The 24,370-nt window shown below is 42.0% G+C and overlaps 1 protein-coding gene and 1 long non-coding RNA gene across 3 annotated transcripts in view; both read left to right on the top strand.

Moving 5' to 3' along the window:
• The first annotated feature begins 937 nt into the window (after window positions 1-937).
• NKAIN2 (sodium/potassium transporting ATPase interacting 2) overlaps window positions 938-24,370 on the top strand; it is a 577,207-nt gene continuing 553,774 nt past the window's right edge. The window contains exon 1 of one of the 2 annotated variants that reach the window (XM_080389969.1): window positions 938-2,344. In XM_080389969.1, coding sequence (XP_080246095.1) covers window positions 2,291-2,344 — 54 coding nt within the window. In that variant the 5' untranslated portion in view covers window positions 938-2,290. The remainder of the gene's footprint in view (window positions 2,345-24,370) is intronic. The other variant, XM_080389968.1, reaches the window with a different exon arrangement.
• The window catches only part of LOC308064849, a 139,885-nt gene continuing 138,409 nt past the window's right edge, over window positions 22,895-24,370 (top strand). Inside the window, exon 1 of the long non-coding RNA XR_013928569.1 lies at window positions 22,895-23,236. This is a non-coding gene — a long non-coding RNA (uncharacterized lncRNA). The remainder of the gene's footprint in view (window positions 23,237-24,370) is intronic.

Genomic DNA, 24,370 nt, shown 5'->3' with positions numbered 1-24,370 from the left:
GCCCCTTCTCCTGTTAGCTTCCCAGCTCCTAGCCTCAGGTAATCAGATAAACCCTTCTTGCAACTTTGCCAGTTTTACCAGGAGGCAATCGCTGTGGGTAAATAAAAAGTGTTTTCCATTGTTTTTTGACCACCCTGACTCTTCATTCAAGCAGTATTCACTGTACTAGAAGAGATCAGTACACAAAGGCTAACATGCCTGAGACGAGACTGAATTACACAGCAGCTGCAGAGTCTACTGCTTGTCTAGTTCAAATCTAAAGTTCAAACAACCATTATACCAGCTAATACCTGCATACCAATGTCACTTCTGTAAAATGCATGAATGGCATGCTGAAGAAGTCAAGAAAAACTGTCTGAGTCTGGAGGTACCTGAGCTATTCTCTGCCACCTGCTTGACATCTCTGATCTCTGAGCCCCAGCAGCTTCACAGCTTTATTTGTTCTCAGATACAGCTTTCCCTAGCTGTTGCCTCCTTAGCTCCTAAAGCGAGCGCGTTCACTGTGTTTGGTACTCTGTATGACCAGTGATTTGACAGGTCAGTCTGTTTCTCATAGCACAGGATCCGACAATCCGAAGGATGTCCTCACAGAGTAGAGGACAACCAGTGCCACCTTTGTGTGTGTTTCGCTCCCCTGTGGAGTGGTCATTATGTCATAAGGCGTTGTAGGAACCATAACTGTTCATTCAACAGCCTGCCAACCATTTTGACAAACCCGTTCGGAAAGTGATGACAACCTACATGGGGTTCTAAGCTTCCAGAGAGCTTCCAGTTTTGCAAGAGATTTGTGCTGCAAGCAAACATCCACACGTGCTCGGAAAACCTAGTGATGTTCCTCCAGTTTGTAACTGTTGATGTCGCTGCTAAAACTACCTCTGTTAATGAGCAGCTCAGCAAAAAAGTGACCTGGTCTGAATGCAATGTCAAGACTGCTGCTGATGACACAGCAAGTAAAAGTCAGTGGAGGCTGATTGACACACCAAGACTTGACACATCATTTCCCACCAACTTTATGTATTCTGGATCCTTTTGACAGCAGAGAAAGGCCGCACCATGCCACCAAGTGCAAAGGTTCCTCGTCATGATGATGAGCAGAACCCGTTCCCTGAAACCAATTAATATTTTTTTTCTAAATTTGCCCGGTCTTGACCTTCTTTTCCTGTCCTCGCCCTGCAGCTCCAAGCCTCTGCTCCGGCTCCCTCTCGGTCCTCCGAGTCGGCCTCTTCCGATCTGCCTCCGCCTCCGTCCTTTGCCTTGGCGGGGAGGGACGCCGGCGGGCGGGCAGGGAGGGGGCCGGCGGGTCCCGGCAGGTCTCGGGGAGCTCTCCCCGGTGCCGGCCGCAGCGCCCGGGTGGCTTTCCCCTGCACCGCCGGCGGCGGCCCGGCAGGCGGCAGCAGCGCGCCCCACCGCGGGGCTGTGGCCGCGCCGGCCCCGCTCCGCGCCCGCGGGCCGCGCTCTGCCCCGCTGCCCTGCCGTGACTCGGGCCGCGCCGCGCTCCGCCGCCGCCGCCCCCTGCCCTGCCGTGACTCGGGCCGCGCCGAGGGGCTGCGCTTGGGCGGCAGCGGGGCTGCGGCGGGCACCGGCTGGGCGCGGCGCGGTGCGGTGCGGGGGAGCCCGCGGAGGCTGGGCGCGGCGAGGCGTCCCGCCGAGACAAAAGGCGCCCGGGACGGCGACGCCGCCCGCGCCGCGCCCTCGCAGGCAAAGCGGCAGCCGCCCGCCCCGGCGCGGGGGAGCCCCCAGGCACGGGGTTTCCACTGCCGAGGCTCCCGAGCCCAACCGGGAGGAAGAGGAGGAGGAAGGAGGGCGGGGGAGCGGCTGTGCCGTGGGCAGGAGGGAAGCCGCTCTCCGAGCGTGAACTGAGCTCAGCACCGCCGCCTGCCTCGCCTCGCCTCCCCGTCCCTCCTCCTCCCCTCCTCCCCCCGCCTCCCCCCGCCGCAGACGGCCGCGAGCCCGGATGGTTTGCGAGCGGAGTTGAGGGGGCAAACTTTGAAGCCTAGATGCCTCTGGGGCTGCGCGGCAAAGCGCGGCTGCTCCTGCAGGCACCTGCCGCCGCGCGCCCCCCGGCACCGCCGCCCTCTGCGGGGGCGGCCGGCCCCGTTACCGGCGGCCGCCGAGGCGGCGGGCGCTGCGGCCGCGGCTAGGGCGGGCGGGCAGGCGGGCGCGCCCCCATGCGGGTCCCGGGCTGGGGCGCGCCGGCGGCGGCAGGCGGGAGCCGGGCGGCGGCCGGGCGGTGCTCTCCCGCCGCCTGAGTGGGCGCGGCGCGGGACGGCGGCGCGGGGTGCCGGGAGCCATGGGCTATTGCAGCGGCCGGTGCACGCTGGTGGCGGTGTGCGGCGCGCAGCTGGTGAGTGGCGGCGGGGGCGGCCCGCGGAGGAGGGGGGCGGCGGGAGGGAGGGGGCGGCGGGGCGGCTACCCCGGTGCCCGGAGGGGGAGCCGGGGGGGGCGGGGGGGCAGCGCCCGTGCTTTGCGGGAGGAGGGGGCGCGGGGGCCGGGATGGGGAACCGCGGCTGCGTTACAGGTAGTTTCGCGGCGGCTCCGCCGGGGAGGCGGCGGGGCGACTGAACTCGGGCAGTTTCCCAGGCGTTGGCTCAACTTGGCGCGGGGTTTCCGCCGCGGCCGCTGCCGGGCCGGCCCTGCGTAGCGCGGGGCCGCGGCGGGAGGGTGCGCAGCCTGCGACCAGTTTGCGTACAGGTGTGTGTGTGCGAAGTTGTTACGCCTGAGCTCTTCTGCAGATGTGTTTGTTTGGGTTCTTGTTTGTTTGTTGTTTGTTTTTTTTTTCCCTTTTCAGACTGAGTGGCCGGTGTATGTTAACAATGTATCGTTACGTTGTTACAGAACTGAAACAATTATACGTATATATAAACACACACTTGCCTTTTTTAGAGGAGGTATGTGGCAGCAGTTGTAAGCTCAGCTACCAGCCAAACTAGACTGAGTTTAAAAAGTAGCCGCTGAGATACAATAACAAAGAAACTGACTAAAAATAGATCTTCTGGGCAAGACGGTTACACCGTGCAGTTGTATTGTGGCACCTTTCGAGTGACTGGGTTTAAAGTTAAGAAACTGAAGACACGTCCCTTTTGGTAGTACAGACATGGATTATTTTATTGTTGTGACATGAGATACACGATGCATAGAATTTGTATGGGTTTGGATGCAGTGACACACACAACTGAAGAGCTGTCAGTGGAATATGCCCCATTTCTTTTTTTCATTAGACCAAGTGTTCGTGTATTGGCAGAACAGGTGCTGGAAGCACCTTTGTTAAGCAGTTAACCTCATAGCAGGGAGGAAATAATTCATATTGCTCCAGCCCTCCACCTCTTACTGAATAGTTTTTGCTGAGAAAGTGTTAGTCGGTATCAATAGCAACCAGCGTTGTCGCCAATTCCTCTCCTGCAGACAGGTACTAAGAGAACTACAAAAGAAAAAAACCTGGTAGATTTCAGGGATCAGAATCAGTAAAACGGTACACAGGGAAAGGAAGGTGTATGAGCACATCAGATATTCAAAATGCCCGTGGTTGTTCTATCGGTTATAGCCAATCCTTAATCCTTTTGTATTCTGGAAAATGTTTTTTATTTGGATGTGCTGTTCTCCACCTAAGTTATCTGATTCTTTGTAACTGGATGTATCTTATCAGATGTGATTTATTCATGCACATTGACTAAAAAAAGAATCTTGAATAGAAGTAGTGAATCTTGGGTGGAATGGTAGGAATGTAACCTTTTCCAGCTATTTGGAAACATAAAATTAATCACCAAAGTTCTTCAGATCCATTTAAGTTTCAGAGGCATACTTTTCATTTATTTTTTCTTTGCTGGAAAGGGAACAAAAATGGTTTAAAATGTACTACTTGCAGATAAAAGGTTGATTTTTTTTTTTTTTTCTTAAATGCATTCAACAACCAGACGGTTATGATGACTACGGAATGTGCTAAGATATTAAATTATTATTGTTTTGAAAGTCTGTGAAGAAAAACATTTGCTAACTCATTGTGACAAAAATACATGCAAAACTAATAGTAAAAAACATCAACAAATTGCCCCATAGGAATGTATCAGCAGGTGGATGGGCAGGTAAGCTAATGGAGAATTGTAGCATTACTGTAAGCTTTCTGAAAGTGGTTGTAAACTATAGGGTCGCATGTATATGCATGTAAGCAAATATTGTTTTCGTGAGTAGCTTAAGTGAACTTTAAGATATTTTCATAAACTAAAAACACACTTGGAATTTTTTACTGAGCAAGAAAGGGACGCACTAGCGGTAACACAAACCTCTGATTCACACTTGGCCTATGTTATGACGTTTAGATAGGTTCAAGGCAGGAATAATCATTTACATGAGAAAAAGGAGTCAGGAATGGAAAAAAATATGCACTGTCTTAAAATCACTTGTCATATTCCTTCATATGCCATGCCATAGACAACCAGATGGAGACAGGTCACGAGTTTTTAAATCGAGGTGACTTAACTGTCCTATGTAGGCCTATCTGTGATTGATCAGTTACTTTTTTGGTAAAGGCTACTTAAAGGAGTGGAGCAAATGCTGTCAAAATTCATCCTAGAGTTAGCACGTTAATGCAGATGCAAAAACAAAGAATGAAGAAGTTATTTGGGCTGAGGAGATGGGTGTGGGAAGCATTTCTACAGTGATAACCACACGTTAAAAAAAAAAAAAAAAGGCAGAATACTTTTAATGTGAAGATATTTTATTACTTTGGGTAATTAAACCTGGGTTTAATTTTTAAAATGGTCATATTTGAACTAGAAAATATACTTTTGTTTAAGGAAAAAATGTTTATAAAAAGAAAAGTTTCTTCCATTTTTTTAATGAAAATGTTTTCTTCCATCTCTGTATAGCTAGGATGTGGTGATCTAATTGGTCTTTGTAGGCACTGTACCATAAAAAATACTGAGGAATACTGCAATTCATTAGAGAAGCTGTTACATATTGTACATAAATAAATGACGTAGATGTTGCAAATGGACAAAAAAGGTGGTTGTATCAACACTGGTGTAGTGGTAGAGCTACATCAGGTTGAGAGACCCTGCACTAGCAGGTTTTTTTCATAAATGCATTTTAAATGCTTATAGCTGAGGAAACATACTGTACCATCAGATTATCAGAAAGCTCAAGGAATGTTTCTGTTCTCAAGGGCGTGCTGATCATTGCTGCCCTGCTTATTAACATACATATACCTTCCTGTTTGTGCTCTCATTTGTACTATGGAAAACAACCCTTGACAGCTCATTTTCCTCTGTGTTTGTAGCCAATGAGAAGAATTAACAGCAAGTAAGAGCTAATTTTGCTGATGTTAGGAACAAGGCATTGCCTTTGTATACAAATCTAATTATCTCAAAATATAGTTTCATTTTTTTAAGATACTAATTTTGGTCACTCTTGTCCTTTGTCCTGAAGAGAACCCAGGGCATAGGGGCTCTGGTGGTTTTTGTCATATGCCAACTACTCTGGTTGCATTGAAAGAATTGTCTGCTATTGCATTTTGTCCTTCAAACATCTTTATTTTTGGGTGTCTCTTGTCTATTAATAGCTGACAACAGTGACACTAATATCTTGTTGCTTAGTCTTTTTAGTAGCAAGAGCAGCAAAGGTGAGCCAAGATTATTGTGCTTTCTAGAAGGCTTTAAGAGCCCCATGGAAACTAGTTTGAAACTTTCTACATGTTCACTGTTGCTGCTTGGGAAAACTTGGAGCAGTGGCAAAACAGTAGAAAGTACTGCATGTTTTCAGCTTAGAAACTCTCATCCCAATGCAGTGATGAGAAGGGACATCATTTCATAAGGAAACTTTAAATCTCCAGATCATTGCCTTATTGTTTCTATCCATCAGACAAAGATTGCCGTATTCCCAAGTCTAATTAGATGACCGATAATTCAGCCTTTGCACTGCCTTCTCTCAGTTTCCATCTGAAATTATTTACATCATTCTTTTCTTACTTTTTGCCTGTTCTTTTTCTTTTCTTTTTTCTTTTTTTTTCTTTTTTTAAAAGTAAATTGTAGTGTAATTCAGATATTCCAGTTAAAGTATTAAAAATATGTTAACAAGCTGCATATATCCAAAGGCTTAGTTAGTGATTCTGGGGTATCCAGTCTGATGCTCTAAAGAAGCATGTATTATAATGGGCACAAAGTCCCCAGTTTCTAAAATTTGGTGTCTTTCACAGGCATCAATGTATGATGTTTGCAGTCCCTCCTTTTCCTCACTAATACCTCACCATTTAGGGCATAAGCACACTGACACACAACCTGGTTGTATCTCTTTGTGAACTCTTCCAGTGTGGCTGAGGCCACTGTCCAAGTGTGTCATTGTGGCCAAGCAGAATGACAAAGGCACCCAAATTTGGTTGTTTTTGCTAACTTAGGCCCAATCTTTATCTTTGCTTTGAGCTAATGAAAAAATGACTGAAATGCTAACGGCTTGCATGGAAATGTCCTTGTTCTGTGCTTTTCCACAAATGAGTAATGCAAGTTAAGAAAATTCAAATACTTTAAAAACTGTATCAGCTGAGTAATTTCTAAACTTATTTGTGATACCCACGTCCATAAACACATACTTGGTTACCTTGTTGCACGTGATGACACATATTTGATTGCAGCAAATAAAGTGGTGGAACCACTCAAACCCAGGAAATTAATTACATACAAACCGGGAAGTAGTATCCACTGTATGTCTTCTATGACTTCTGACATCATGAGGGGTGCCCATAATCTGTATTGCACGCATGGAATAAGACTGAAGAGTGTCCTGTTCTCTTCCAATTCTCACACACATTATAGAGCTATGGTACATGTAACTACAGAGGACAGAGCTTGGTTCTTAGAGGAAAAAGCCTACATTAGTGATCGGTCCTGTAAAGTTTTGGGTTGCTTTTTTAAAATGTGAACAGCAAGCATCCTATGCTCATTCAAACACTTCAGGAATCATGATAATTGGAAGTTATAGTCTGTATCACAAATCTACCTACAAGATTCAGCACAGTTCAATACAGTGAATATCCTTGCTTGGGGAAAACCTTGTTTTAACAGTTTGCAGGTTGAATTGATTCTGGACCTTCAGGGAGTAAGGCTTGCCAGATTAGAGCTGAGGTCTCTCTGAGAGCAAGGTGAGGGCATTCACAACAGATACTCCCTAGGATTAGCTACTCTGCAGTTACATGTAATAAAGAACATCTTTTTGTTGATATAGGCTGTTATGCCCTGCATATCATCAGGGTACTTTCTGATGACACACTAAATGACATAACCGGTATACATAGCATGTTTAATTTTTTTCATTTTTACTATAGGAATGTGGTAGTGAAATTTTTTGGTGTTTGCTTTTAACTGCTGGAGTTTGGGGAGGGTTGGTTTTTCTTTGTGCATGTGTGTTTTAATTGTGTTTCATTGTCACTGTTGCCAATGGTTTTCAATAGCAGCTTTATGAGAGAGATGTCTGCAGTGGAAAATTCTGATGACATATACATGTTCCTACTTTTTCTGCTACCAAAAGGGAAATTAAAGACATGGGCTTTCCATGTGGACTGGCAAGTGATGTTGTTGCTGCTCTTAGCCTGTGGATATGTTGATTTATCAATTTACAAAGAGAGTAGAAAGAATTGGTTTCTGTGTTTTGGATAGTACTTAAGTACTGTCTTTGAAATTGTGACTGTGCCAACAACTTGTGTCTGTGCCTTCTTTAAAGTTCTGCTTCTTGCTTTGTTTCAGTTTTGATAAGAAAGAAAGTGAAAATTTTAGTTTCACTGTATCCAAAAACATTGCTGTCTTACTAGGAATGAAAGGGAAACAGTCCTGTGAATAGCAGACTTCCAGCAGATGTATGTTTGAAAGCTCTTGTATAACACTAAGGAGTAGATTTTGAGGTGTTGCTGGGAATATATAAACCAAGGAATTGATCATGAATTCAGAGCTAACATCCTTTGCTGCTATGAAAGAAGTATGTAGCAACCTTTTTAGGTTTTGATGGAAAAGTAAACACACCTTTTCCATTCTGTTTTTGAGATAAAATACTGAGGATTCGTAACCAAACTGTTTTTTTCTGATAACTTGAGGTAAAAAAATGGTGATGCATGCAAAAAAATACAGGGCATGTGTAATGGTCCATTATGTCATTTAATTTTAGTGGCTTGACATTCACTATGAATGGTTCAGTATTATTTTTCATAGAATAAGAGAATAATATTGTGAATAACCAATCATGCACTTAAAGAAAAGCAGAGTATGTTGTTTTAAGTTACAGGGGTAAAAGGTTTCAGACCAGCTCAATAGCAAGTTTAATTCACTGCTTTTTGATGCTGAACTTCTGAGTTCAGTGAGCAGACTCAACATTCAGATACTGTGATGATGAGTAGGAGGGAAAGTTGAAGAGACTGACAAAAGAGGGAGTTAAATAAACTACCTGAATATAGGGACCTAGAATATCTAGTGAACTTGCACTTCTTGTATAGCCATGAGGTAAATCTTTGACACTAGATATTAATTTCATATTGTCAGATATTTGAGATAGCATCTTGAATGATGAGCAGCAGGGTGGGTTTAGTTTGATCTTTTTTCCCCCATGCCTTTACAAAAAACTCTAAGTATTTTTAAAAGACACTAAAAAATCTCTGTAATCAGACTGTAGTCAGTGGAGAGAAATCTCTCATTCTGTAGCCAACAGAAGGACAGAAGGGAACAGGTTTAATTGCAGAACGGTTTTTGAGTTGGTAGTGACTTTGATGTCTCAGGCTGAGCTCTGGGGACATATGCTATGCAAGCACAGCAGATAAGGTTTGTAAACAAGTACTTGGTGACTTGTTCCAGGAAAGAAACTAAATCCATTTGAGGTCTTCTCAATGGCCTGGTGCATGTGATGACATGGGTCTTAACCTCTAGTTTCAGTTAGCGTGAAGTTTTGAGAAGCTTCCCTGGGCTTAGGTGAGATTTGGCCAGCATCTGCTCTGGAGGCTCATGTCAGTGCCCAGCGAATTACCCACGTATCCCCATACACTTCAAACCGCCTTTTTGGTCCCATGGTTCCACTGAGCTCAAGAGATTATCCCAGGTGTACAATGCCAAAAGACACAGCTATGTCTAATGACATTTTATAAAATCAGAAAGTCAGAAATCTTAAATTCCTATAGGATTTATGGTTCTGAGTCTGAGTGACATTTAGTGGACAATAGTGAGCATATTCATATTTGGGTAGGGACAAGGTCTGACTAAATCGGAATAATATCTGTAGGCTCCTCTGTGGTCAGAAGAGGAACTCCTTCAGGGGGCAGGTCAGAAGGTGCCTAACATTGTTTTGTGCCCTAAACTGCCCTTGAAAGTTGTGTCTTAAGAAAAGCGGTCCTTCAGCTTAAATAGGCTTTTTGGGAGGGGCAGGGAGAGAAGAAATCACAGACCCATTGTATGAGGTTTTGCCACCCACAGTACTTATTATTTAAATTTTCCTCTCTCTCTTGCATTTTCACTAGTTGTTTTACTGAGGACATTTTGATTTTCAGGATGACTATGATCTACAGATTGAGAAATGCTGTTTTGGAAAGGCATTTGTCTCATTTTTGACTCATTTGACTGAAGAAGGAAACTAAGGAGCTTGGTTTCACCAAAGCAATGTCAGCTTTTGTGCATGTGTCCCTTAAGATCTCTTAAAAAATTTAATGCTAAAATCAAATGGATAAAGCCAATTTATGCTCACTGTGGGTTTGGGGGGATTTTCTGTAGCTTCTGACAGGACTGAGGAAGACAGGGACCACTGTAAATAATGCGTGATCATAAAGAGTACACTGAAAACACAATATTTTTGAAGCATCAAATAGTTTATTGTCATCTAGACTAATCTTTATTTATTTGTTTTATTATGGTGAGTGAAAGAGAAGGGGCTGTTGAGCGCTACCTGACTTGTGAAGTAGAATGGACGCAATAGTTGAAATGACATTTTCTTGCCCCTGTGGCAAATAAACATTTCACAGTTTGTTATTTTATACCCTCTCCCCAGATGTACGTGTACCAGCTGGATAGCATCTGAGAATTGTTTCAGCATTTTATCATTTTATAACTCTGATAGAAATGACATCTAGAAGAAAAATTACTGATTTCTGTGTTCACTAAAAAGTAAACATGCATAGCTAATAGTTCTATTCACCACAGATCATACTTATGCATTTTTAATAAAAACTTGATTTTAATTCATACATAACTTATGAGGAATGTTTATCAGTTTAGGGCTTTGCTGATTCCCACTTAAATGTTTACATATATCTGGATACTTTGAAAAAGTCTTTCATTTGAGGCTCAGATTTATCTTTTATACACAAACTTGCTTCTCTGCTGCCTATGTAATGATGTAATGTATATAAGAAATGTGGATTATTATACTGATTGCTAAAATCAGTAAAAGTACCATTTATATGGCATAAATGAATCTCAGATTTTCCTATGCTGTTTGAAGTAACAGTTTTCTAGCATTGGGGTTTGGGGGCTTTTTTCTGTTGTGTTTGTTTTTTGTTTTTTTTTCCTAGTTGGGGTGTTAGGCTGCATCTCTAGTGGCAAGTCACCAGTTACCTGTAACCGGAAAGTTACGAGTTACGTGAATGGAATAGGAAAAGTCTGTTGTATCCTATATTCATACCATAACAAATTGAGGTCTGGTTTCCTCACCCTTCTTTTCTTAGGAAGGAATTCTCATTAGCAGAGTTTTGTGCAGAAGGCAGCATATGAGGTTAATTCTATTATTCCTGATGCATGTTGAAATGATGATGCCTATCATGTTTATATGTCACGTCACCTTTCAGAAGGCAAAAATGCAGGAACCACCTTCTGGAGGTGGCTGCCTCTTTCTTGTTGGCTGTGTAAGGATCTTTGAGTTGCTGCCCAGTTGGGAATGAAACTCCAACCTCTCCTACATTTGCATGCATCTTTATTTATTATATAGTTGTGCCTGCTTATCTTTGGTGGTATCTTTGTATTAAAGAAAAGAAGATAGACTGTGAAGCTCATTGTTTAGAATTTAGGCAGAATATAATTGAGCAATGCGTAGCATTTCATCTGGATGAATAGAAGTTATGCTACAGGCCTAGAACAGGGGTCACAGGGCTGCCCCTGTTCACCTTGAACAACATTTACTGTCTTTCTAAGTGATCCCACAATAGTCAGTAAGATTGGTCTACAAGAACAAGATAGTATTAAGAGACAGAGGGTCTTGAGTCTAAGGTAGTGACTAATATTTGTGGGAGAAAGTTTAGCTGTCTTAGGAAATGATGTAATTCCTTTCCAGGTGACTCACACTATGGGTCATTATACTAATTAAAAATTCCTTTAAACTTCTTCATAGACAGACTACTAATTGGCCCTCAACAAATATATTCTTCTTGTTTGAAGATAAAAGCTTTTGTGAGGAAGGGAAGATAGATGCTGTGATGTCTCTTTAGAACAATTCATAGATGTTTGAAAAGCCATTCTTCAATAATTAAACAAAATGTGAAGTTCGCAAATTTTTGCTATCACCAACAATGGCCTAGCATTTTTCATTATCCTCTGGTCACAGTCTCTGTGGCAGGCTGTTCTATTACAGATCACAGAAACAAAAGGAGGAAAAAGCCTGTTGTGTGTCATTGCTGCCTTCACAAAGCCACAAATACATTAAACTCAAGATATTGTTCATTGTGCACTTGAGCCACCATTGACAAAGGTGCTGTGAGTACCACTGAATATCAGGCAGTCATATGTCATTACATCACTGTTCAAACTGGCAGAGCAAATGGCAGTAAAACAAATGAAAACATTAGCAGCTAAAGGAATGCAGAAGAGTAAGAGGCTTGTCTGGAAAGGGGAAAAAAAAAAAAAAGGAAAGTACGAATGTTATTTTTGCCACTAGCTATAAACTTGATTTTCCCTTTTTTCCTTCTTTTTATTTAAGTTCTTAGCCACGCCCATCTCATGCCCTTGAGGCCAGTTAGATTTTATTGTCTTTGACACTACTAGCAGTCACAGGCAGTGACAGCAGCTGGTAACAAGCCAGATGATGGCACTGGTAGTGTTAACATGAGACATGGGCTTCAGTGTATGCTGAAAACAGAGTTCATTGTCTTGGATTTTATCAGACCTCTTTCCTGAGTGTGGAGCTGACAGTAAAATTGATACTTGCAGAGGGGACACCACAACAAACTGGAGCTGAATGCAATATTCACCAATATACCTAGTAATGACTTTTTCTGGTCCTGGCAGCCTCTCAGAATATTTAGAGGGACTGCTGTCTGGTACAATCTTCTTCTTTGTGGGTTTTTTTGTTTGTTTGTTTGTTTTTTGTTTTGTGTGGTTTTTTTTTGTTTTTGTTTTTTTTTTTTTTTTGCTTTAATGAAAGCCATCACCCAGGGGGAGGGTCATAATGGCAGGTACAGAAGAAAGTTTTTGGCCTCAGCCACTGGAAGAGGTGATGTCTGTTCTGTGTTGTGCTAAACTGCTTTTTCAGATGCATAATAAAAGTTATTTATGGACACCAGTAAAGTGGTATCTGTTGTATAATATCACAGATAGGCATAAGGACAATAACAAAAGGCAGCTGGTTTAGTAAGCTCTATTTGCTGCAGAAATGTGCTGTTCTTTGCAAATTGAAATAAAAAAACTGGGGAGAGAATGTTGTGGGTTTTTTCTGGTTCCTGGCATTAGCAATTGTTCTTGCTTTGCAGTGTGCTTATAAAGACAATTATGTGGGTCCCATGTCAGTATTATATTTGTCATGACTAGCACCTTATTAGAGGACAGCTGCTCCTCTCTGCCAGGCACATATATGAAACTACTATTGACAACAGAAGTTACGAGTGTAACCCTCCTTGGCGTTACACTGATGCGGGATGCTGGAGCTCTCATGATTTCAGTTAATTAACCAGGGTGTAAAACCAGGAATGAAGCAGTGATGGATCTGGGACTATTCACGTGCTTGTTCAGAGTGCAGTGCTTATAAGGAGGCTCTGATCTCCGAGCAGTTATTACTTGGCCCTTGTAACAGGTGAGTAAGAAAGGCACTGTCCACACGCACAACATTTGAGTCTATCAGATCATACTTAGTGCTTTCCCCAGAAGGTCAGATATTAAGGTCCCCATCAGCTTGGAGCAGCCACAGGGAATACTGGTGTGCAAGGGATATTTCCAAGTTGTAAGCATATTATGGTAACTCCTCAGTCTTTCTCTGTTTCCATCAGGATTAAAAAAGGGGCGACCAGCAGGTTTCTCCAGAGCTCCTTAGATGCTGCAGTGGTGCTTTGTCTGCTGTCACTTCTGCTGAGAACTGGACCAATTTGGAACAAAGAAAAATATAGTAGTGGCACAGTGCCATCGTAATACTGTTAAGAGCTAATGTAAACTCAGCTGGAGAAAACCATCTGCAATGAAGAACAATGTTTGTCGGCAATGCCAAATGCAAGAAAATATTCTCAAGAACCACCTTTTGGCATTTTAGCTATTGTAATGAGTTGTGTGTATACATTCTCAAGCATTTGCTTCTCTCAGCTCAGATCTGCATAGCGGGCAGCTCAGCCTCGCTTAAGGGATGTAGACCCATGTGTCTATGTTCATGTAGGTTTTTCTTTTGTTGCTGTTTTTCCACTTGCTTTTCAAAATCTGAGTAAATTAGAAGTTCTGCAGTATTTGAGGTGACTAATTGGATTTCTGAGTGAGCACAAGCCCCGACTTTTTTGGAGGATGAAAACTATTATTCTTAAAACTGCAGTATCCATTCCAGACAGCTTTCATACTAATTTAAGACAAGACAGTTATACAAACTACAGTGATGAATGGATTGAACAGTTAATATTTGACATTTCATTTTATGATTATACCATTTAAAAATATCTGGATTTTGACACACTGCTAGTATGTTTTTATATAATTTAGAAAATCTAGATTTATATTAAGTTCCCTGTCACCTTTGAGTTTGAGGTCTCTGGAGAATGACCATACTGAAGATTCTATCTGCTGTGATGTTCGGCAAAAGTATGGACGTGTTCAGTAAAGATGGCTTGGGGAGGTGGGGGCATCCATTTGCCCTCACAGCTGGATGGGTCAAGCGACTGAGAGAGGAATGCGTAGTAGCATCCCTGTCAGTGATAAATTTATTTAAAAAAAAAAACAAAACCAAACAATTCTTTGAGATAGGTATTTATATCTCTGTAAAAGTGAAAACTGGTGATACCAAGTGCTAGAACAATACTTTAAAACAGCCTTCTCTGAGGCAGTTTGGAAGGTATGTCTGTCATAACTGGAATATATGGGAGATGCAAACCCTGTATTTAAACTTTCCAGATTTCAGGAGAACTTGATTCTAATTTCTGTACCCCAGATCCACCTACACCATCTAGGACAATATTTTTTCTGGTTTCATAGATGTCTCCCAGTGCTGGTAGTGCCCAGCTGTGGCTGCGACCTGAGGGAGACTGATGAGCACATACTCGGTGTCCTCTGTCTAAGCTGTGAGTGGTGGCATCCAGGGGAGTGAGCCATTCTGGCACTGTTCTTACCCTAGTGCAGTGGTGGCCACTGAGCTGGCCACATTGTTGCAGTGTTAAATAATTCCACAGTGAATTGCATCAATTTCTCACTCATGTAACCCAGCTTGAAGGTAGAAAAGGTTTGTGCTTATGCAGAGACCAGAGGCTCTGGCCCTAAGTTGTCTCTAGTCTTCTTTAGCGGAGCATTGCAGCTTAGAGCTTTTATCCCATTTATTTTGAAGATGTGAAATTTGTTGAAAGGAGTATGCTGAGGCATGCTTGCTGAGGGAAGGGATGGGTAATTTTCCAGGAGCTTTTCCATGTTAAGTGTCAACTTGTGTTTCTGAGGAACTTGTCTTGATGAATAATGTAGTTCCTGCCAATTCTGTCTTCCTGATTGTGCAGAACTTTCCTAGATTGGTGAGGGTTTGTGCTGCCCCTTACGTAAGGTTCAACCCAGACACAAATGATCAGTGTGTGATGGTGGGTAACTATGCAGTTCTACTAAAAGTATCGTGCCCTACCTCATAGCTGTCCTAGAACTTGTATAAGGCCAGTATGTTAACAGAGCCACCTGAATCCCTTTAGAACATCAGATTTGATAGAGATAAAATGTGCTTAGCGAATATTTTTTTAAAAAGGTCAGGAAGTAAAGATTTATTTACTTCAATTGAAATTCAGCAAGTCTTAGGTTAAGGTGAGGGATAAAGAAAATAAATCTCTAGAATTATGTTATACTTGACAGAATATTGATCAATAATTGTCTCAGCAGGAGCTGATGGTGAGCTGAAAAGTAGTTTTACAAATTTACATAAATATTTCTGATTGGCACTTCCTTTTGTTACATTGCTTTGCCTAGATTTTCATTCCATGCTTTGTCTCCACATTAATGTTTCAGGAATGTTTAACTATCCTCATTTTTTATTAGATATAGGTTAGAAAATTCTGTCTTTCAGCTACTGTTCCTACAGTGTAAGAAAATAAATTCTTGCTTGAGCATTCATAGCTTCTGATTTCATGAAGAGGAATGTCTTACACTGTGGTGGTTTTACTGGATACCCCGCACTATGATAGTGCTACCATAAAGAAATTGGCCTTTGAAAGGGAAAGCATGTTCCATAGGCATTTAGTAATAACTTAGGGAAGACATGTCTATGAAGTTCTTCTAACAAGACTACCTGTATTTTCAAAATATCGTCCAGTTATTTCCCTCTTGTGTCTTCTTTACAGTCTCCCTATGATTGCAGAAGTAATAAAAGGTTTCACTATCCAACCAGCATAATCTTAAAATAGGTGTTTCTGGTGCATGTTAGCAGAGATCTGTGCCATTTTCTGTACCTCTTTTTTTTTATTTGCTGCCTACTTTCCCATCCATGCAAGCACCTGAGAGGAATTCCCACAGGCACTTGAGCGCCTCTGCTACCTATCTGGCTGATGGAGGCGGGCAGATGCCTCTAGAGGGTTGAATTCACTGCTGTTTGTTAGCATTTAGCAAACTTAACTTCAGTACTCTAAAATTTGACGCCCTGGAAGAACCTGTATCTCTACTAACTTGGTAACAGAATATCAAGTCCTAAGTCAGGTGCCTAGAGTACACAGAATACCTACACTCTTTCTGGCCCTGTGCACATCTGGTGTATACTTCTTTGTGCTAAGTGTAGAGTAGGCTTAAAATATGAACAAAACTTTTTTTTTTCTTTTCCCTTCCCTTCCCCCCCCCCCCCCCCCCCCCCCCGGCCTTTGCTTTCAATGCCTTTGTTTTTGTAATCAGCTGTGCAATAGCACAGGCAAACTCTCATCATTAGGCAGCCCATGACTAGCCTGGACCAGTGCAGGGCTCTAGTCTCTTTTGGTGGCATGCTGACCAAGGATCTGGAGAACAAAAGACTCCTTTTCAGGGGCTGCTATCACTTGCCATGGCAGACAGACTGCATGATGGAGTGTGCTGCTTCTGCAGCAGGCCAGGTTTAAAGCAAAGTAGAATTGAAAGGTAAATACACAGTTTAGTTTTCCCCTGCCCCCTCAATACAAACATGCACATGTACATGCACACACTCTGCCGTAACCAGATTTGTGAAATTATAGCATCTCCTTATGGATCTGCACAATACATCCAGAAAAAAACAAACAAAGAGGCGGCTCTTTCTTCAAGCTTGCTTATGTAATAAGATGGATATAATTGTAAACAGGAAAGCTGTAAAATGGAGTTACTAAAATTCATCCTTAGAAGGACTATTTACTTTCATAATGGTGACTGAGTCTCTGCTTTTCAAGAGCTGACAGGCACTAATGGAGTATGTGAGAGTGGTTTTCTTTCATACGCTCCTTTTGTCACTGTTCATATCTTTTCAGTATTTGGGTCCTACTTATGTTACTTCCTTGAAATGCCTTGGTAGCAAGAAAAGGTAGACAGAGCCACTGCTTAGTTGGTATTTCTTGTATTAGCTTTCCTTCTGCTGCTGCTGTGAGGAATATTGCTTATATAGTTATAAGCTAAGCTATATAAACAGCAAGAGTTGCCTACTACGTAGCCGCTAATAAACATGAAATATTTCTGGGTAGAATCACTATTTCTGGTTCTTTCATATGTCACTGAGACTTCATGAATCTTCTTGGTTGTAGTTAGCTATCTGTTTGGTGACAACACAATGTCTGGTCAAACAAATTCACCTACATTTCACTGGACTATCTTCTTTATTCCCATAGGTAACTGTGGTTAGAAATGTGAGGGAATATCAGTTCTGTGGCAGCAAGACAGGAGAAAAAAAGGCAGAAAGTTTCCCCCAAAATACTGTGCATCTTGGGGAAATGTACTTTTATTGAAAGAAAATCCATTGACAATAGGTGAGTGGAATGACAGTAAGGCTTATTGAATTCAAGGAGTGCAGTTAGGAAAAAAAGAACCAGCCTCTGACATAGTAATAGAGCCACCACAAGATGTGTGGATGAAGAAATGGGGAAAAGAGATGGAGGGAAAAGAAAGAAAATACATCACAGATGGGACTGATTTTGAATTTTGGGCATTTAATTTCACAGGGATGTCTTTCCCCTACACCGACCTCTTTTTATACCGCTCTGAAATCCAAAAGGCCAAACTGAATAACAGTTTTTCAGGGATACATGGTTCGATGAGATAAAGAGGTTGAAAGAAGCATGGCATTTTGAAACATTTATTTGATATAGGTATACATATACAGGAAACGTATGTGTGTTTATCTAACAGGAAAAAATTGGTATGTGTCAGTGATGTGTAAAGATGTCATATTTGACATCAAATTCATATTCAAAGCAGTGATGTGTCAGGTACTGCAGGTTTACTGCAGTGCATACATGATGACACTCAATATATCATAGAACTGGACTTGCAAAGGAAAACTCACGTGCTCTGCAGCTTGAGTTGGAAAACTGGGCTTCTTGGGGAAAAGATTAGTACATATAGCTTAGGCACAGGCAGAGTCTTAAACAACAAGTTGAATAAAGGGTACGTATAAGCAATGGATTACATATACATTTTCAGCTCAGTGTTGCAACAAAGGAGACAGCAGCTTAAGCAAATATGCCTGAATGAAGTCATAGCTCTGAATGTGTATGCTGTGAGTTTTTAAAATAGAATCCTGTTGAATTGAATAGAGTCATCTTCTCCTACGCTGCATGGGTGGTACTCAAGACTTTAGGAGAATGGATGATAAATCTGATACTAATGGAAGTATATTAGAAAGAGATATAAATTTTATCTTGATGCATGTGTCACAGGTGAATTTGTCTTTAGCAGACCTACAAGCTGAGTAAATGATAAATGTTTCATATTTATGTCATTTAATTAAATGGGAAAGGTCATTTATTCTGCCAGTTCCTACTGTTATTGCTAGTGCTAGACTACTGAGAAAAAGGAAGGAGAATAAAAGAAAAAGTAACCTGGGTAATAAGTAGAGGTGACAAGACCCAGGACCTTGCTGGGAACACAGAAATACAGAACTCCTCTTCAGAGCTGATCTAAACTCCAGAAGCAGCATCTGCTGCTGAATCTTGCTGACCAGGGATCTTGTTGGCTCTGGCCATTCTTTAGAGGCAGGACAGCGCTCCAGGGAAGGAAGAGATCTGTAGAGACAAGGTGGATGGACAAACTGTCACATGTACACAAGGATGTCTTTGTTATGCCAGTAACCGGTATTGCTGACCATCAGAACTAATGTCTCCTTTGGTGGAGAAATACCTTGCATTTCTGTTCATTCCAGTCACCCATGGCTTGTTCACCTAAGAGAGAAAACAACTTAACCATTTAAGTGGTGTGGGTGGAAAACCCCCATACTTTTAGCTTATGTACTCTAGCAGCAAGCACATGCAGTTCAAGTTCACTTTGTAGAAAAACTTTAAAATATGCCTAGCTCAGTAATATGAAAGTTGCAACACAGTCTGTAGTTTATATTGAATATATTTAAAGTCTACTAAAATCCAAGCTTCAGCTCAGATTTTACGATAATCAACATAAACTGAGGACCCTGTGTAATATCAGTAAGACAACCTTTTATTCATAAATTGTACAAACGTTGATTTTTAAAGCAAAACTAAGCCCACACTAACAAGACGCTCAATAAAGGAAAGAATGCATTGCAATTGGGCAACTGTAGCATTTTTAAGACTACCCACAGTGAGAGACCTTTTGGCTAAGACAAGGTGGTAGTTTGCAGGTTTTTCCTACTTCTGAAAACAGTTCTTTTTGCCTTTTCACTCACTTAGACTACAAAAACATCAAATCATTTTCCTTTTCCATTTTTCTTTTCATTTTTTTTTTTTTTTTTGTCAAGTAGTACAAGCGTTGCAGTTGCTGAATGTATAAAAATTTGTGTTATTTTGATTTTTTTGGGGGGGTTAATTCTTGCTGATGTGAGCTTTAAACTTTGCTTCTTCCTAACTGGATTTTAGTATTCCTTTAAAAATACCTGTGTTTGTTTCCTGGAGTTTATCAATCACCACAAAAAATTATGTTGAACATTTAAGTATTTACTAAATTCCTCTGAAGCTTTACTGGTACGATATTGATTTGTCTAGGCTAATTTTCCCTTAGTTTGCTCTTCTGTACTTACTTATCCAGCTTACCTTAGCTGCTAGTCAGGCCTGAAGAGTAGATACTTTTACTGCTTTAGCTATTTGGTAAGCTAAGAAATAGTCAATACAGTGAAAGCTATTTAAATTAATTCTGTGGACTTACCTTAGGCTCTAACATAGGCTAGTTGCTTGGTTTCTCTGCAGTGAGCAGGGTGAGCAGAAGCACTCCTGGAGTCATGCTGAGGGTGGGAAAGTGTCTTATCCCCCTTGCTGGCTGGGTTTATGTGTCCACTCACTGTCCATGTTACGTGCCTGCATGGGGTCAGGATCCACACTTGCAACCTTTGTCAGACACTGAGATTGCTCTTCTGGTACCAAGGGAAGGCTCTGTCCTTTTTGTCATGATGTATCTGGAGAATGAGTGATGGTAGCTGTAGGGCTGTGCATTTTTCATATAGGAAGTGACTTGCTGGTTTGTGTACACAAGAACAAACATCCATTCATTGCCCTCTTGAGCAAACTGGGGCTGAAGCCTTCATTTCTTAGACGTCTTGAGAGAGTACCCTTGCCAGCAGCCCAGGAGCAATGGAAACACCTATCCATCTCTTATTCAGTCTGGGCTAAGAATAGGAAAGAGAAAGGAAAAAGAGGCCTAAGCTCCATAAAATAGAAGAGTTCCCTAAAGAAATGTACCTGGACTCAGCTCCTTGGATCACTCTACTAATTTTCTGTGATAGAGTTATAAGATGCATAAACAGTTTTAAGAGCAGATCTATACCGGGAATTTCTTTAGCATTGTGTTGAGCCAGGTAGAAATAATCTCGGTCGCTTGACCATAATCGTAACGTCAATCAGTGGAACTGGATCTAAAGCCTTAACCCTTCATGTTTTCCTTTTCAGGAGGGATCTTATTTAATTCCCTCTTCAGAGTAAAGAGGTTCAAGGATTATTTACACTAATCATTGCTGTTATCAAAAAAATAGATTCAGGCCCAAAGACAAAAGCCTCTTTAGGAAACAAAAGGTCTTCTTAAAAGCATAACTAAACTCTTAAGAAGGTTCCTTTTAAAAAAACTACTTTTATTACACTACCAAGTTGCTTTGTCAGGAAAAGCAGAATTAAGGTAGAAGGATCAAACAACTTTTTTTCTTACACTCTAAGGTATGGTTGGTTACATCATCAGTAGATATCTAAAAAAGCCTCACAAAGGGAAATTTCTTAAGCTTGCTTTCTTCTGCTGCGTTACTGGTCATGGTCTGATTTTATCCAGCAAGACTTTAAGCCAGTTTCAACATTAACAAAAAATGAGTATACTTGGAGTTCTCTGTGCCTAGCAGAAATACTGAGTAAGTCTAAATCTGGGCAGTCTGGTAATTGTCATAACATTGCTGTCTTCTGTTCATTCTTTGAGCTCTGCACCCTCTCTGCAGAGCAGGGCTGTGCGTCTGTAGCCTTCCTCAGGCTGGTTTTAGATCCCCTTCAGACATGGGATGTCACGCGTGAGGGCTGGGGGGCAGTGCACAGAGTGCTGGCACTCTTCACTGGATTGTGGTCTTTTGCCTTTGAGTAGCCCTCTATGGCTCTTTTATTTCTCTGAATAGCTCCTTACAGCAGTTTCCAGAACAGCTGAAGATACTCTGATGTTTAAATTAATTTTTTTTTTTTAGTCATCTTTCCTGGTTGCTCTTTTCAATGTGCCTGGACTGTTTTGCACAGAACGGAGTTTTTACTCACCGTTGTCCTGTGGTTTACATACCTGGTATCCTACAGGCAGAACTGTGCTGTTCTTTTCCTAATCTGTCCTTCTCTTTGGCTGCATTGTCCTTTGAATCTGGGGGGAAAAAAATGATCTTGTGGTTTATTTGTTGCATATCCATCTGATTACTGTTGCTATCAACTTACTGCCATCTGCCAGACAAGAAAAATCCCCCCCACCACCACAGAATAACCCCTTATGGTTAAAACATATTTCTTTGTGACCTACAGTCTTCATAAGTACAGTTCTGGTACTGTCAGATAGATGGTGTGCTTTCTGGGCTTATAAAAGACCAGTGATGTTTCTTCATGTTTCTAGCGTATTTCAGTTCAAGTAACTTGCTTTCACAACAGAACAATTCAGAGTTTGTGAAAGTAAGACTCAGGTTTTTGAAAGCTGCCCCTGTTTTCAGTCACCCAATCTGTTACATATAAAATGGACATCCACATGCCTTTCTGTCAGCTATCAAAGTCTTAGATTATGGAAGCTCTGCTGCAATTGCCAGAGTAGCAGTCCATGAAACCTGTATATCAGCCAAGTAATTCAAAGAAATTATTGGTTGCCACCATGATGGTTTTGTTTTCATTGGCAAAAAAAATCATGTAGTAGCTTTGCCATCTTGCCTCAGTTTTTTATCCAGACTGTCAGTGACAAAAAGTATGATTACTTCATTGGAAATGTGCTGCGTCCTATAATTCCTGGAATCTTCTCTGCTGTGTTTTCTTTTCTCTGTCTTACTTTTATTTCTCTTATTCTATGCATAAAAAGTAATCAGATTATGAAGTTTGGCATTATAAAGCTTAGACTGCTCTTTATATTTGTCAATACAAAGCTTAAATCATGTATCTTTTACAGTTTTGATTACTTTTGAACATAATGCCTTCTAGCTTTCACCTCCCTGTATAGTCACCCATATTTGCAATTGTAAATATTGTCAAAAAAGACAAAATATAGTAGAAAACAATTTCCTGACTACTTTTTCACTTCTTTTTTTTCTTCCATAGAATCTCCCAATACAGTTTTAAAGCATATGTATCTGAACTGACTTCCTTTTCTATAGGAAGTAGTTAAATGTTATGTTAAAAGTAATTTATAGAAACAGATGGGCAATTATATGCATGATATCAGATGGTATCTCAGTATCTTTAAAATATATCGTTATGTGAATATTTACTCATGTACCAGTTATTCTCTCTATTAGGAACACTGATAAGTAATACGGTGTGGTGGGTTGACCCTGGCTGGATGCCAGGTGCCCACCGAAGCCACTCTATTACACCTCTCCTCAGCTGGACAGGGGAGAAAAAGTATAATGATGAAAGGTTCATGGGTCAAGATAAGGACAGGGAGAGATCACTTACCAATTACCATCACGGGCAAAACAGACTCGACTTGATTGGTAATAAATTATATTATTTTTTCCCCAAGTCAGAGTAGGATAATGAGAAATAAACACAAATCTTAAGAACACCCTCCGCCCACCCTTCTCTTCCTGGGTGTAACTTCACTCCCAAGTTCTCTCCCTCCTCCCCTCCAACAGCACAGGGGGACTGGGGAATGGGGGTTGCAGCCAGTTCATCACGCCTCGTTCATGCTGTTCCTTCCCCCTCAGGGGAGGGCTCCTCACACTCTTTCCCTGCTCCAGTGGGGGGTCCCTCCCATTGGAGACAGTCCTCCATTAACTTCTCCAACATCCTTCCCACGGGCTACAGTTCTTCATGAACTGATCCTTTCCGTGGGGCGCAGTCCTTCAGGCACAGGCTGCTCCAGTGTGGATGCCCCATGGGGTCTCAAGTCCTGCCAGCAAACCTGCTCCAGCCTGGACTCCTCTTTCTGTAGGTCCACAGGTCCTGCCAGGAGCCTGCTCCAGTGTGGGCTTCCCACAGGATCACAGCCTCTTTAGAGCATCCACCTGCCGCTGGTGTAGGGTCCTCTATGCACTGCAGGTGGCTATCTGCTCCAGCGTTACCCTCCATGGGCTTGAGGGGCACAGCCTGCCTCACCATGGGCTTCACCATGGGCTGTAGGGGCATCTGCTCTGGTGCCTGGGGCACCTCCTGCCCCTGCTTCTGCACTGACCTGGGTGTCTGCAGAGGTGCTGCTGTCACGTGTTCTCACTCACCCCTGCTCTCTGCTGCAATTGCTGCTGCACAGGTGTCACGTGGGGTTTGTGTGTGTGTCTGTCCTGCTCTTAAACATGCCACCCCAGAGGTGCCACTACCGTTGCTGACAGGCTCAGCCTTGGCAAGCGGTGGGTCTGTATTGGAGCCAGCTGGCATTGGCTCCATCGGATGCAGGGGAAGCTTCTAGCAGCTTCTAGTGGAAGCCACTCCTGTAGCCCCTCTACTACCAAAACCTGGCCATGCAAACCCAATGTATAGTAGTAGCTGTAATTGGTATGTGGGGAAAGATTAATTTAAGAACATCTCAAAGCCTAATTTTTGTAATATTCAAAGCATATTTTCCTTCTGTTTATCTAGTACAGGCACAAGACTAGTTAAACTGGGTTTATGCATAGTTGCATTTCATGTTATGGAAAAAAATGTAGGCAGTGATTATCATTGGGTCTAAAGAAAAGAAAAATATTTGTGGTGAAAAAAAACATGGAATATCTTTGGTATTTGGGGACATCTGTCCTCTTAATTCATATGGCAGTACTGAAGTTACACTACAGCTGCATTCTTGTAGTCACTTTATACAATATCAGATAACACAGACCCGGTCTTACAAATCTATCAGAGTGGTTATGATAGTATGCAGGTTTGGGTAAATTATCCAAGGTTACAAACTTTCCTGCATTCCTAGTCACCCAGAGAAATAGAAATACAGGCTGGAAGTTGTTATCACTGGTGCTGTCTCCTTGGGTGCCATTGAGAATCTCTTCCTCAATTCTGAAAGCTCTTTCAAGAACTGGTTGGAAAGCAAAAGAATCCTGTCATGTTGCCATTCATGTTGCCTCATCCTTTGCAGTCCAGAATATGAAAGATTTATGGCAAGCAATAAAGTATTAAACTTCTGCTTTTATGTATTTGAAAATTTTCTTAAGGGTCACAGTTTGCTACCAGTGATAATGCCTGCTA

The sequence above is a fragment of the Falco punctatus genome, assembly GCF_963210335.1.
Source record: "Falco punctatus genome assembly, chromosome: 5".
Classification (NCBI taxonomy): Eukaryota; Metazoa; Chordata; class Aves; order Falconiformes; family Falconidae; genus Falco; species Falco punctatus.
Note: the sequence above shows the minus strand (reverse complement) of the source record. Positions and strands in the feature narration are given on the sequence as shown.